Genomic DNA, 14,220 nt, shown 5'->3' with positions numbered 1-14,220 from the left:
AAATTGGACCAAAATTTACTAATTTGTTAGTACTCCGTATAATTTGCGTATTTCGGTTTGAGATTTGAGGGATGGGGTCATGGGGGCGAATTTGATAACAATAAGATACAGTAAAAAAAAATGTTCGCTTTATGATATGTTCTGGGTTTTCATGTAAGATTGTTAAAGGTGTTTTTTTTTTTTTTTACTTTTTGAACTTTCTGGAACTTTGGAAATTTTTTTTACTCTGCATCTGAGTTGTGAATGCTGCTGTAGAAAGTTGCCTTTCTTTTTTTTTTTTTTTTTTCTTTTTTGCCTTTCTAAGCTTCATATATGTTGTTGGATATTGTAACTGCAACTCCTAGAAATTTCTAGGAACTTTCTAAATTTGTGAATTTGTGATATGATGCTTAATCTGATATTTGACTTTGCTACTGTGTTGTACATTCTTGTGGTTGACATTCTTTGACTTTTAAGCCTACGATTTTGGGAATGTTTATTCTTACTTTTTGGATCGGAACATCAATTGTGATCTAATATGGTGGTTTGATGTGTAATATTCAGGGTGGATGTGGTTCCTGCTGGTCCTTTAGTACCACTGGAGCCATGGAAGGTGCACACTTTATCGCGACAGGGAAACTTGAGAGCCTTAGTGAACAACAGCTTCTGGATTGTGATCGTGAGGTTTGCACCAATACTTCATGATTTTTATATGAATTTTTAAACATCACTATATACTTTTTAATATCTTGATTCATCTCTTATTGTTGTAAGAAGTTGTAGATTTTTGAAAGACGAAATTCATGTAGTCATGTTTGGCTTAAAAAATTAAATGCTCACTGATATTGTCATTTGATAGTGTGATCCAGAGGGGGAACCAGATGACTGTGACCTTGGTTGCCAAGGTGGGTTGATGAACAATGCCTTCGAATATCTCTTAAAAGCTGGTGGCTTGATGCGAGAGGAGAACTATCCATACACTGCTAGAAATGGTCACTGCAAATTTGACAAGAGCAAGATAGCAGCTAAGGTAGCAAATTTCAGCGTTGTCCCAGTTGATGAAGGCCAGATTGCTGCAAACCTTGTGAAAAATGGACCTCTTGCTGGTAAGCCTTTTTCTTCTATCAATATAAGATGTTTCCAATGGATAGCTCTTTCTTTTGAATGTTTATGTTCCTCATGAATATATATTCTCCAGTAATGCACGAATAGATTTTATGATCATATCTAATTTGAAATGGAAGCCTATCTATTTGGATGGTGCTCCTGTGTGTAGCATGTTATTTGTTTTTCTCTTCATCTGATTGACTGAAGTGCACTTGCAGTTGATTAATTTAAGCTCATCTTGATTGCAGTGGGCATCAATGCTCGTTATATGTCAAGTTACAGAGGTGGAGTTTCGTGCCCATTGACATGCTCTGCTGATTTAGAGCACGGAGTGCTATTGGTTGGTTTTGGTTCTTCTGGTTATTCTGATATGCGTAAGGAAGAGAAGCCATACTGGATCATTAAGAACTCGTGGGGTGAATACTGGGGAGAGAATGGGTATTACAGATTATGTAGGGGCTATGATCTTTGTGGTGTCAACACTTTGGTCTCAACTGTTGCCGCAGCTCCTGCTACCTCTCAGTAAGTCAGTAGGGTGTGATGAATGCAGTAACCATATACCCATGCTACCAGCATACATTACTGTACATTTAATGTAAAGGAGTAAGCCTGAAACAAGAAACTCTGTATTCAAGGCTTCCTCTCTTCCATCTTTACGATGTTGGAAGTCTTTGGAGGGGAAGGATGTCACATAGAAAGGGTATAAAAATGTAAAACAGTATATCTCCGGTATGTACTTTTATTACAGGATCTGTACTGTCACTATATCAGTACATCTCCGGTTAGACTATCGCTCCAAATTGTTGGTTGCTTATATTTTAAAGTTTTTGGAAATCAATTGAGTCTCTCTTTTCTTTTTTAATCAAAATCGTCTAAAGTCTATTAGTGAGGATGCTTAAAATATGGCACCTTTTGCGCCATGGGACAGATTATTTTGACATGTGAGAATGTTTTTATCGTTTCGTAAGCTAATGAATTAATTATGTTGCCTCAACACATTGTGTCTGATAAATGGAATTTAAGTTCAATATTATTAAAAAGTGGAAAGATAGATCTACTTGAGCAGTTGAGCGACATACTGAGAAAAAACATCTTGATCTATGCATTGGACATTGTACAGCACTTGTTTTGAGATTTATACCTAAAGAGGCATCATTTAGGGTTCCTCAAATCCCAGAAGATGTGTCGAAACAATTTGTTGTGATCGCAATCCGTGCATCCACAACAAACTTGAGGAAACCGAAACTAAAACCTTCAACTTTTCAAACTGTCAACTGATTAAATAACCCCGCACAACTGCATCAACAGCCTAATAATAGTGGATTGTAGCGTTTCCTTTGTTAAGGACCTAAGATGACTGTGCTGAATGAAAGGGAAAAAAAGAAGGTTGTATTCGGCTAAAGATTGTCATTAGATCAACAGATAATGATCACGCAAATTGTCTAATTTGACATTATTCTGATAAATGCTACAATAATTACTTGCATTTTGGTGTTTAATCATCATGAACAATGATGTTTAAAGGAATAACTTATTGTACATAAAAACACAAACAGCTGATTTGTTATGATACATGGCCAGTAACTTCTCTCTGAGGCCTTTTATTTCTTCCAAGTACAAATAAACAATTGGAAGGGCTGAAACTCTTCACTGTGCAAAACTAATTCTCGCAAATGTCCCTCAAAGGGGTGCTTCCCAACTTCCATCTCCAGGAAGCTAGATAAATTAAGGAATCAAATATCAACAACTCGCAACTTCCTAGCGAAATGGCTAAGCTATATCTGAAACATTCACTCTTCTTCTTCACCAATCAAAGAAAATGAGAAGGGAAGGAACTTGTAACCATCTCCAAAGTAAAACTTGTTCTGGAATTCCACCCAATGGAGACGCAATGCATGTAGAAATGCACTAAGGGTTTCCATGACTAGCAACACACCGACAGTAGCAAAGATGAAGACAATAATACCCATTATAAGAATAATGACATTGTTGTACCTGCAATGACAAGGAAAAAATTAGGATATTCAACCAAGCTGATTCTTGCTCAAAGAACAACAAATAACCTCTTTATTTGTACAATTGAGTGGATGAGCGGAAACACTGCGCTTTCATTTAATAGAAGTAGGCTAGCATTCTCTCAAGGCTAAAATCTAATTTTTCAAAAAGATATAAAATTGAGTAAAGAATGTCCACAGCAGGACCAAAATCTTGTGGATCATGAAAACAGAAGATTACAGATCCAGATAAAACCCCGTGACTGGAGAAAAAAAGGGTGGGGGCAGTTGATCATATTGAAAAATAAAATCCAATTTTACTAGATCAATTCAAATACAAATAGCAACTCGAAGGATTTGGATTTTAATTAATCCTACGACTTCCTGAAAACAGCAATTTTTGCTTCATTTGTCCTATTTAAAAATTTTGTTTACTCAGCATATGAATTTTTTTAGCAAATAGCATAAGACATGAAGGTTTAAAACACCAAATGTAACAAACAACAAAGGAGAGGAAATTTGCTTTGACATACCCCCATGCTAGCATCAAAACCTTGTCATAAAACACTGTAGACAACTCTGAGTGAGCCAAACTGCATCAAAAGTAAAAAAAAAAAAAAAAAATCACAGAAACCATTAGCCATTAGTGACAAAATTATGGTATTAGTTATCTCTACAATTTACCCAAACTAATACCCATGATGTCGATACTCTTTTCTAACATTTATAAAAATTTCTATTTGTTTAGCTTCCAAAGGTTGTTTACTCATGTTTTGATTATATTTAAGGTTTTATATTCATTTATAGAAATTAAATGCCAAACCAATATCCTACATTAACTTGTATCATAAAAGTCCATATTTTAGATAACCTTATGGTGTACATCAGACTCTTAATAGTGTTCTCAAGGGTTAATTATAACTGAAGGTGCTTTAAATTTGTCGGGCATCATATGTTTTTTTTATCAAAATCCTTTTAAGTTTGATGTATTTTGTGTAGTATGTAAGTAATATCTTATTCTGAATCAATGACGCTCTTGCATCAAATTAACTTGTGTACCAATATGCTCTGAAAGACAAAGCCTAGCATGCGTTGAGTGCAGTATGAAACTAGTGTATCTAGTACCAAGGGGTTTTCAAAATGCAATTGTTAGCATCCGATCATCTGAAGGATTGAATTATCCGGCCAGTTATTTCAGTGATGTGTCCAATTTAATTCAGGCTCAATACTATTATCGACAACAGTAGAATTGCTAATTATGAAAAAAGATTGGCAGCATTTATCGACAAATACCTTAATGCCCATAAACGAAGGTATGACGCAGTATTTGAAACTGCTCCGAGCACAAACTCTATAGTATGAATGAGTTGATGCACCAGGACTTCACTGAATTCAAATTCCTCATGCTCGCCATGACCTCCATTTGTTGCTTCCACTTGAAGGCTTTCTTCTGCGTGAAGGGGCACGTATGACTCACCCTGGTGCCTCTGCAAGAAAATTAAATTTGGGCAATGAGGCATAAAATCTACACTTGATTAGCTAATAAGTTCAACAAATGTCTCAGAAATTTACACTTTGATGCTGGCTTTTCATGATAAAAGGCTTTGGAAGAAGCATCCAAGGTACAGCCACAAGGGCTAGCAGCAGCAGAACAATCTGAAACACAGGGAAAAAGAAAGTGCAAATAGTAAGATAACCAAAAATACAAATATGTGAAGATAAAAAATTACTATCTCAAACAGATGTTAAAAAGGATAAAAGACCTGAGTCATCTTCTGGCCAGAGAAAAGCTGATTTTCACCCAATTCATCAGTAGGGCTCAAAAACATGTAGATCATTATGTGATATAAATCAGCTTTAGAGCCAGTGCACCACTTCAATACAATGAGAAAGGAGAGGTAGCCAAACAAACTATTTAAAAAAATCATTTGTGGAATAAATTGGAACCTGCAGCAAATAATTCAAAGGTCAGTCACAAAGCCAGCACAAAACTGTAGCTACAGGAAACCACACTGCATTTCACTATAAGACAAAGTATAAATTAAAAATCAAGAAGCAAAAAGAGGACAAAATCATTGTAGCTGGTAGCCTAGTAATATTGCAAATGCTGTCCATTTATTGTCCAAAATCATAAGCACTAGAACAACTGAGTCAGACTTTTAAATACATACCATATATCCACACAACTTCTGAAGAACTTAGCATTAAAGAAACTCATCATGATCCCCAGATTCATTTGGGCAACACCAAGAAGAATTGACATCTTCATCTTTAGGGAGTTAAGGAAAGGCAACTCGCTTCGTGAACCATGCCATACAGGATCTAATCCAAATGGGTATGCATCTCTCACTTTAATCAAACCATCAGTCGTTGCATCCCTGAAATGCAAACGCATAACCACAGATAAACAAAACAATATTATGAAAAATGCAAGAAAAAACAAAGACCACAGTAAGCAATAGTTTTGTATATACTTGCAGGAAGGATCACGGCATGCATAGGCTGACTTTCCAAATAATTCAAATGGGACTGAAAAGAATTCGTTATAGATGAAGCCTGTGTAAATTGAAAAGATTGCCATCATCAAAATAACATATCGACCTCCAAACATCATCTCCATGATGTCACCAAGTTTCTGCAAAAAAAAAATAAATATTTATAAGAAAATAATTATTGAGCAACTATCAGGCCTAGACTGAAATTACAAAGCCAAAATCTATAACAATTGAGGATTGACCTACAGAATACAGTCTTAGTAATCTCCGCATTTCAGGAAACATCACCCTTATGGCTTATATATGGCACTCTAAAAATGAGATATTTTTATAAACTTTGTATATATTTGTGCACCACACCTAGAACATATCGCAGTAATATTTGAATCTTGGTGACAAATATCAATTCATATTAGAGCACAAGGGCTTTATAAGCAAATATCACTATTAAATCTAGGTTTGGCATTGTCCAACAACGAGTTCCAGGTTTAGCATTTAGTGTCAGTTTTCCTATCCAGCAGAAGTTCATATGATTTGTGTTCCTCAAACATGTGGAAGTGAGGACTTTGCTCAGTATAATATTGTTTTTTATTCTTGATTTCTCCCTAATCCAGTATGATAATTTAGTCATAAACTATGTTACTTACATCCCACCTGCACATAGGAGGAGAATATTGTGTGCATATGCTCCTCCAAATGTGCTTTCTTCTGGAAAGAGCTTTGTACAGATGGCTGCAAATTTTAAATTAAAATGCTCTCCTATTTTTTCATTTAAATAATCTTTTACCCATTCTGCATATGCAGTATGTCAGAAGATTTTGTGAGCCCAAAACATTCTAAAGTTCTAATAGATAACTTTCAGGTCAGTAAACAAAGTAGGAAGGAAGCAGACTAAACACTATTTAAGCGTGAAGTTAATTCACAAAACTCATGTTAACACCTTCAGCGATACTTGACTGTTACATTAAGATTAAGAGAATCACCTGACTCCCAAGCTTCTTCTCCCTGGCTACCAGGTATAAAGTTGCAAGTAACACACATAAACCATGCCCCCAATCACCAAACATGACTGCAAACAAGAATGGGAAAGTAACAACTGTGTATACAGTTGGATTTGCTTCTCGATACCGAGCAATCCTGCAGATATGACATTAATTACTTCAGCAATGATGAAAAATGATGCATATGTAGGCAGCTAAAGAAGCTGCACCACCATATAGTCCTTCATGAAGTCATGAGCTATATAAGCTTTTAAGGACATTAGCCACTCAAGTTCAATTATTCAGAAAGCAAAGCAGGCACCATTTCTTACTGATTTGAGCATATTCAATGTAAAAGGCACACATATAGCATGGCATAGAGGCTTGCAAATTTAAAGAGGAGTGAAGACAGAGGTCTGAACAGAGAATTTGGATATAGTTGAAGTTTCAGTAGAATTACACATTTGAACTGAGTGCCGTTTTTACAAATGCAACATTTGGATCATATAACCCACAACACCACTGCACCAGGAGGGGGGGGTGTTAGATTATGTGAGATAGAAGTACTCCGTATAAAGAGGCCTACAATAAAGGGAATCAGCCAAAGACGTTTTAAGCATACACAATATCTTCTCCAAATTTGCATTCCAAAGCCTTCTCATAAGTCAGTCTTATCTTTAAAAAGGATTCACATAGTAGTAAGTGAAACCTCAGAGAATTATATACAAGCTAAATTCTCCTTTGGGTGGAGGTAGGGAGGTTTTATACGGGAATTACACACAAGCATACACCATGTCTTCTCCAAATTACACATGCTGCTAAGGAGAATATAAAAAGGTAAGAAAAGTTGAAGACACAACATTCATAGAACAGCACAGTTAACCTTCAAAGTTAAGATAACTAACCCATATGAATCAACAATCTCCTGAAAAGCAGAAGTAAATTTGTTTGTCCTGAAATAAGTTGGTGGTGACTCCCTTGTATGTAGAACCTGAAATATAGCTTCAACTTGTGAATTTGAGTCCAGCGTCGCCCTGTGCAACAAATCCTGGATCTGCATAGATAAAGCATTACTTCAGTTTCAAAGCCTCAACAAAACCTATTTGCATGCACAATTAACCAAAAATTTACACTTCAGATAGTTAATATTAGAAGTTTACCTGTTTTGTGGCAAAAACTGGACACCACCCTTCAGCCACAAGACATTTTTTCGTTACATCCATGCTGAGCATGTTTAATGTGTGGTAAATGGATTTCTCTTTTCTCACCTTCAAAATAAGAAGAAAAAAAATTCCAAATTTCAAATTTTGACCACAAAACATTGGCAATGCTGAGCAAGAAAATTTACTAAGCGCTTTCAAAGTTTCAATTTATAACACAAACAAAATGCTGATTTGACTTGAGGATTTCCAACAGACCAGAATGTTCCATTGCTCAAACTGATCACCGATAGTCTGCAATAAGTTTCCACGATGCAGAAGTCCAGCGTCAATTGTAGTCCTCAGCTCAGAAAGTCTACCAGAAACCTAAAATCCAACCATGTAAGTTCAGAATTTCGCATTTTCCATGGAAAAATAGGGGCTTTGAAGTCAAAGGTAAGAACATTTCACAAAAAGTAAAAGTTGTACAAGCAAAAGATATCCACTCTAATCAAAGGAAAACTAAAGAGAAGCCAAGGAAGTGAATTTATCACCGCTGCTGTTTTAAGTTATAGTAATCCATTAATCTCTAGGTTTAATGGTGTTTGTGTTTGTTGACATTTCACAAATATTGAGAAAAATGGGGAAGTAAATGTAAATTCACTGTGAGGCAAATGAGCAATTGACAGTCAAGCTGAAACATTTAGAACAAAAAAGGAGGGGAATTGCTAAGAAACGGAAGTAGTTAAGTTGACAAATCAAGGTCTATACTTTTACCGTAAAAAGGCACAACCAAAGCTTATAAATGATGCTAAGAAAAACTTTTCAAGGAAAATATAGCTTGGAAATATGAGAGATAATAGATCCGCAGAATAAACGACATGTTTATGAAAAACTTTCCACCCTCCCCTTCCCACTTCCTCAGCATGCTTCAATTTTTCCACTGCATCAGAAGGGTTTTTTTTTTTTTTTTTTTTGACTGGGGAATGAAGAATGGTGCAGTGGATAGTAATAAAAATTCATCATCTTATCAAAGGTAGATACAAGAAAATAACCAGAGAAAAGGCAAACAAAGTACGTAAACGGTAGACAAATTCCATAAAGCACACCTCTTTCAACATTTGAGCTTGTTTGCCAAAGTCGTCACTGAAAGGATAACGATTAGCTCCAAATGCTTCACATATCTTAAGAATTTTGTTTTTTGCTCTTTCTCCAGAATAGAATATTACAAAGACATTTTTCTCAACCTGAAAATTAGCAGCCAAAAATTAGTAAAAGCACCAGACTAATAGTCACTATGGTTGAAATGGTTCCACACAAACAAAAAAATCCAACCTACAATGGAAACTGCATGCAAATTTTGACAATGGACATTGAATTACAATACAATCCACCTTCTGTCACCCACATGCTGAAGCACTTGAGTAAATTATAGAAGAAATGGGTAATTCTAGTTTTTCAGTTTCTCTTATACTTCTATTTCAGTAGATTCCTATTGATAAATTCCTCATCAAACCCTTTAAGCCATGAGTAAGAATAAAATACAATTATATCCTAGCAGAAGCCCATAAAAAAGGTACCGCAAATAATTACTATTTTAAGACTTCAAGACCTTTTAAAAAAAATAAAATTTAAGATGTTACAGAAAGCTTTATCTCTTGCTATTCAAGCACACTCACCGTAGAAATACAGTGCTGGACTTACTGGTTTGGCAAAGTAAACAGTCCTAGCCACTAGTATGAAGGAATTAAACTAATACAGGGTTACTGATTCTTGGCTGAAAAGCTATGCTGCATTTAAGCAGTATAGCAGCAAAGCACGAAAACACGTTAAGGTGGAAGAGTCCAGGTAACAAAGTCATCTTCAGAGAAAAGTTAATTTAATAATTTATTCCAGATTAGTTTGGGAATAAATGCAACTTTGCACATATTACCTATGACCCATGGCCATTGAGAGTATCAAAGGATTAACCTTGACACTACTAAGAGGAAACAATGACCAAGAAAACCAGTCATCAGCTGAGAGAACTACAAAAATAATACATACATAAACAATACTTCCTTTTCAATCCAAAACCACATCGGTTATAAGTTCCAATTTGTACACCTGTCAAAATTAAGAGGTAGAACTGAAAAGATGCAACGTGGAGGAAAGAAAGAAAGAGTGAACCTAATGATAGAGGACTGGTTCAAAAATTAAACTTGATAAGGAAAAGAATTCTTCCAAAGTATCGAAAATAATGCATGGAAAGGATAATAGTTGAACCTTCTCTCCAGAAGCAGGATCAATCACTGGATTCTCTACTGTAGTCTGCCTTACGAGAACATTGCCCCTAGTAGCACGAAACAAGATCCTTTCAAATGGCATAGATTTCTCCCTGGGTACAAGGCCAGTAAAGAACCCCAGCTGCACCTGCTTTGATGGATCACCCGATTTGTCCTGAACACAAGTCCATCAAAAAATTATTCTAAAGGAAATAAAAGCAGGTAAACAGGAGAAATAAAATCAAAACAGATGATCAAATCAAGTTTACTTGATCCATCAGTAAAGGTGTGTCCAAGGACTCTTCAGTTTGCTGTGCTTCCATTTCTCTCTGCTGAGCAGCCGCGGTTCTTTGAGCTGAATGGAAGAATTCATCGGCCTGAAGGAAAATAAAAGAAAACCATTTTCAATATGATCTGACCAATCAAGATAATTCATGCATAATTAATTACACTATGTATCTTGATATTGCAACTTGGTCTTTGAAATATGTTCCTAAAGATTATGTACTCCAATGTAAGAAAGAATGAGACGCTAAAATTAGTTTTTGCCACCCAAGTACTTCTTTCAGAGCTACAGGAATATGGGTGCCTGAGGTTGTTCAGCTATAGCTTAATCAACACCCTATACAAAAAGTCTTAGTATTCAACTGCTTCACCATGTTGGATGATTATATATTTAACGTGAAAGGGGGCTAACATGGACAGGTTCAATAATGAAGAGCTTCAAAGAAGAATGAATAGCTTACCTTCTGTAGAACAAGTTTATACTCAACAAGTTCATTATAAGTCCGCTGTAACTTTCCATTGTTTGCATTCATCTCAATAAGCTCAGCTTCCAGCTCTCCAAGTTTCACCTGAATAAACACAAAACCGTATGTCACTAAGTCAGTAAGCCATTTTTAATTCCCTTCAAACACAAATTTTATACAGAATCTGGATGTGAACAATGACAAGTGAAATGAAAAAGGAGAAACATACCTCCAAATCATCCACTTTGATATCATTCGTCGTGAAAGACTTTGGTGGAGTTGAAATGCCAGCATTGGCCATTTGTTCCCTAAAATATCGCAATCTACGTGCCATCTCTCCACATTTTTTAATCTTCAGAAAGAATTACAAAACCAAGTCAACCAAAATGCAAAAAAATATAATTGAATAAAGCAAACTTGAGATTTTCTGATTTAGAAAGTTTTTAAACTTTGAATACAATGGACAAAATGGTCAAAATCAACCGCTCACTTAGATGTCCTTGATTATTTTTCTGTGAAGTATTAGATCAATCAGTTGCCTTTTGGACCTTACCAAAGACAAATATTTTTACAACTGTAGAGGTAAGGCTAAAAGAGCTTCAATGCATCGCACAAGTGAGGCTATGAACAAATCATGTCTTAAGCTCTTTTCGGGATCAGTCAAACCAAGGAACAACACAGGAAATGCATTGTATTAAGATTACTTTAAGAAGTATAGACCAACAGTTCAAGGATGTCCTTTTACTTAAGCTAGAGATGTCAAAAATATGGTAATCACGAGTCCATGTATGAAAAGAGTCAATAAGTAAGCCTTCATTGATTAACTGTTACAAGGACTAGTTGCTAATCAGCTGATACGCCTCATTGAACAAAAGGATCCACATCCACACTCAACAAACTGAAAATTGATATGGGTTAGGCATAAAGACCCAAGGAGGACTTGTAATGCTGAGTTTAACTTATTTAAGTACTAAACACATGCAAGCTGTCAAATATTCTAAGTGTATGCACTCCGTTGGGGTAAAATGATGAAGTGGGATATGTTCCACCAATAAACACTTCAACGCAAGTTTGCAACATGATTAAGTATGAGCCTAGAAAGACATTTTGCATACTGGAGGCCAGATTGAAGATAAATAAATGGCGTAATGAAATTTCAACATACCTGATTCGCGTAAGTTCGCTGGAAAGGACTCTTATCTGAATTTAACTGGGGAAAAAAAAAGGATGTCAGAAAAGTATATATCACCCAGTTATTACACAATGCCTCCTATAAACTAGGTGAAAGCAGAAAAGTTTGGAGAGAATAACAAACAGAGAAACAGCACAAATAGACCAACATGATGTTGAGCGAACATCACTAGCCTAAAAATTATTACCAACACATTTTTACAAGCTAGGTACACTAACTCTTAATCTCAAGTGTATAAGTGTCATGAGGCAGGCCATGAACCCATGATGTTCAAGGCAGTAGCTACATTTCTGTTATTAATCTTATTATATCGACCATACATCACACTCTCTTTCCATTATTCCAAGGTTCGAAAATACTGGCGCATCAATCCATATAATTTCTCCACACATTAAACTCTTCCCTTCAATATCACTAGATTCCAACACCTTAAGAAGCTATCACCTCACAAGTGCAAAAGCACATAACCTCAACATACCTCAGCACCCAAAGTACCTTCACAGCCGACAGGTAAGCAACTCTATTCACAAAAAATCCTACTTTCATGGATAAATTCGTATGAAAAGTATCAATCTCAACAATGCGACACAATGCATTTGTCAAAGCCAACTTCAATCCGTTGCCTTTCTAAGTCATCAAAACCTAAATACTTTAAAATAGCCAGCACATCAGTCCATATACTCTACCATACATCAAACTCTTCCCTTCACCATCACAACACCTCAAAAAGCTGTCATCTCCCAAATACTATTCACATAACCTTGGTCCTCGGTGTACCTCAGCACTCAAACCACCTTTTGCAGCAAACAAGTTATCAACTTTACTCACAAAAAACCCTTCTTTCAAGAATCATTCCATGTCATAAGTATCAATCTCATCAACGCAACACATTGCATTAATCAAACTCAGCTTCACTCCTTGACTTCAAATAACTTCAAAAACCTAAAGACTTAAACTTTAAATCACAAAAGCATCAAAACCACACACACACACACACACACCAAAAAAAAAAAAATTAAAAAAAAAATAAATAAATAAACAACTCCAAAACAATTCCGCAACAAAAAGTACCAAAATTTACAGCAACAACAAACGATCGTCAATATAACACATACACGGATACACCTGCTACAAAAACCCTAAATCATCAAAAAAAATCCAGAAAAAGACAAAATATGATCCAATTATCAATCAGATACCAAAATTGCAATTAAAATTCAGCAGCAAAAAAACAATCAATAATCAGAAATTCCGATGAACAATCAAACAATAAAATTAAAACAAAAAATCAATGAATGAATCAATTTGAGTCAAAGGACGAACATCTTTGAATTGGAGAAGGCCGAGGTCACCGAGATAAGAGACGGTGAGATGAGAAGACTCAAGCGGAATGATGAGCTGCACCAATTGCATCTCTTCGGAGCGCATCAGATCCATGGGAGGACAACATCCCACCATTGTTGTTGTTGCTACTTTCTCTCTCCTCGATGAGATTGCTTTCTCTCTCCTCCTCTGGTGTATTTGTGTGTGTTTCCTCTGTTTGTCTTTGGCTAAGATATATGATTTGAGATGATGACAGTGTCACGGAAACAGGAGAGAGAAACTGTGAAATTTTGTGGTTTTATCATTTATTTATTTTATTTATTTAATTAATTAATAATGATTCGATTGATTAATCTTCTACCACGTTCGTCTGACAGCTATAACCTGGTTTTATGTTTTCTTACTTTCTTAAGATAAATAAAGGATTACTGTGACTGTAAATTGTAAACTTTTGAGTTGATAATTTATGGCCTTATGGGCAATGATTAAGTAGAGTTAAGCGGCTAAGTAAATTATTATTGATCTAAGGAGAGTTGTCGACTACATATAATCTTTACCTATGCGACTTAGGGTTTTGAGTTGATAACTTGGTATCCAAAACAATATTAGTACGAACTACGGAGTAATTAGTACAGTATGTTTTAAAATTTAGCTGGGTATTAGATCTTAGTTTTATGCAAAGTAATACCTTTGACTTCAGTGAATACCCACAAACTAATATATTGTAGATTTTTATTTGACATGTTTTTATATATATCGTCAATCTTCTACATGCAACATCTATTTTACTTAAGACAATTTCTTAACTATGAGCTACAACTACAATGTTTGGAATATAAAAGATAAAAGATTTCTTCACTTTTATAATTATCTCGAGAAATATGATAAGATGAAAATAAGTTAGGTTAAACCATTGTGCACTTGAATACATGTCAACATGTTTTGGTGTCATGTTAATTTGTATAATTATGCCCAAAAAATATTAGAAATGTGTTAAG

General features: G+C 35.4%; 2 protein-coding genes across 2 annotated transcripts; one reads left to right on the top strand and one right to left on the bottom strand.

Annotated features, from left to right (window-relative positions):
- The first annotated feature begins 33 nt into the window (after positions 1-33).
- Positions 34-1,924, top strand: LOC110718912 (probable cysteine protease RD19B). Its single transcript, XM_021897852.1, has 3 exons — positions 34-663; positions 839-1,085; positions 1,335-1,924. The coding sequence occupies exons 1-3, from the start codon at positions 529-531 to the stop codon at positions 1,610-1,612; spliced, it is 660 nt and encodes a 219-aa protein (XP_021753544.1). The 5' UTR covers positions 34-528; the 3' UTR covers positions 1,613-1,924.
- Positions 1,925-2,476: 552 nt separating this feature from the next.
- On the bottom strand, positions 2,477-13,490 carry LOC110718910 (V-type proton ATPase subunit a3-like). Its single transcript, XM_021897848.1, has 18 exons — positions 13,223-13,490; positions 11,873-11,917; positions 10,937-11,059; positions 10,705-10,812; positions 10,228-10,335; positions 9,960-10,133; positions 8,804-8,941; positions 7,974-8,081; positions 7,716-7,823; positions 7,461-7,609; positions 6,559-6,712; positions 5,555-5,715; positions 5,252-5,458; positions 4,844-5,027; positions 4,653-4,736; positions 4,374-4,567; positions 3,614-3,673; positions 2,477-3,081 (listed from the first exon to the last, which is right to left on the bottom strand). Exons 1-18 carry the CDS (start codon positions 13,355-13,357, stop codon positions 2,877-2,879), a joined length of 2,445 nt encoding a protein of 814 aa, XP_021753540.1. The 5' UTR covers positions 13,358-13,490; the 3' UTR covers positions 2,477-2,876.
- Between the last annotated feature and the right edge of the window lie 730 nt (positions 13,491-14,220).

The sequence above is a fragment of the Chenopodium quinoa genome, unplaced genomic scaffold (genome assembly GCF_001683475.1).
Source record: "Chenopodium quinoa cultivar QQ74 unplaced genomic scaffold, ASM168347v1, whole genome shotgun sequence".
Lineage (NCBI taxonomy): Eukaryota > Viridiplantae > Streptophyta > Magnoliopsida > Caryophyllales > Amaranthaceae > Chenopodium > Chenopodium quinoa.
This window is presented reverse-complemented; position numbering and strand designations above follow the sequence as displayed.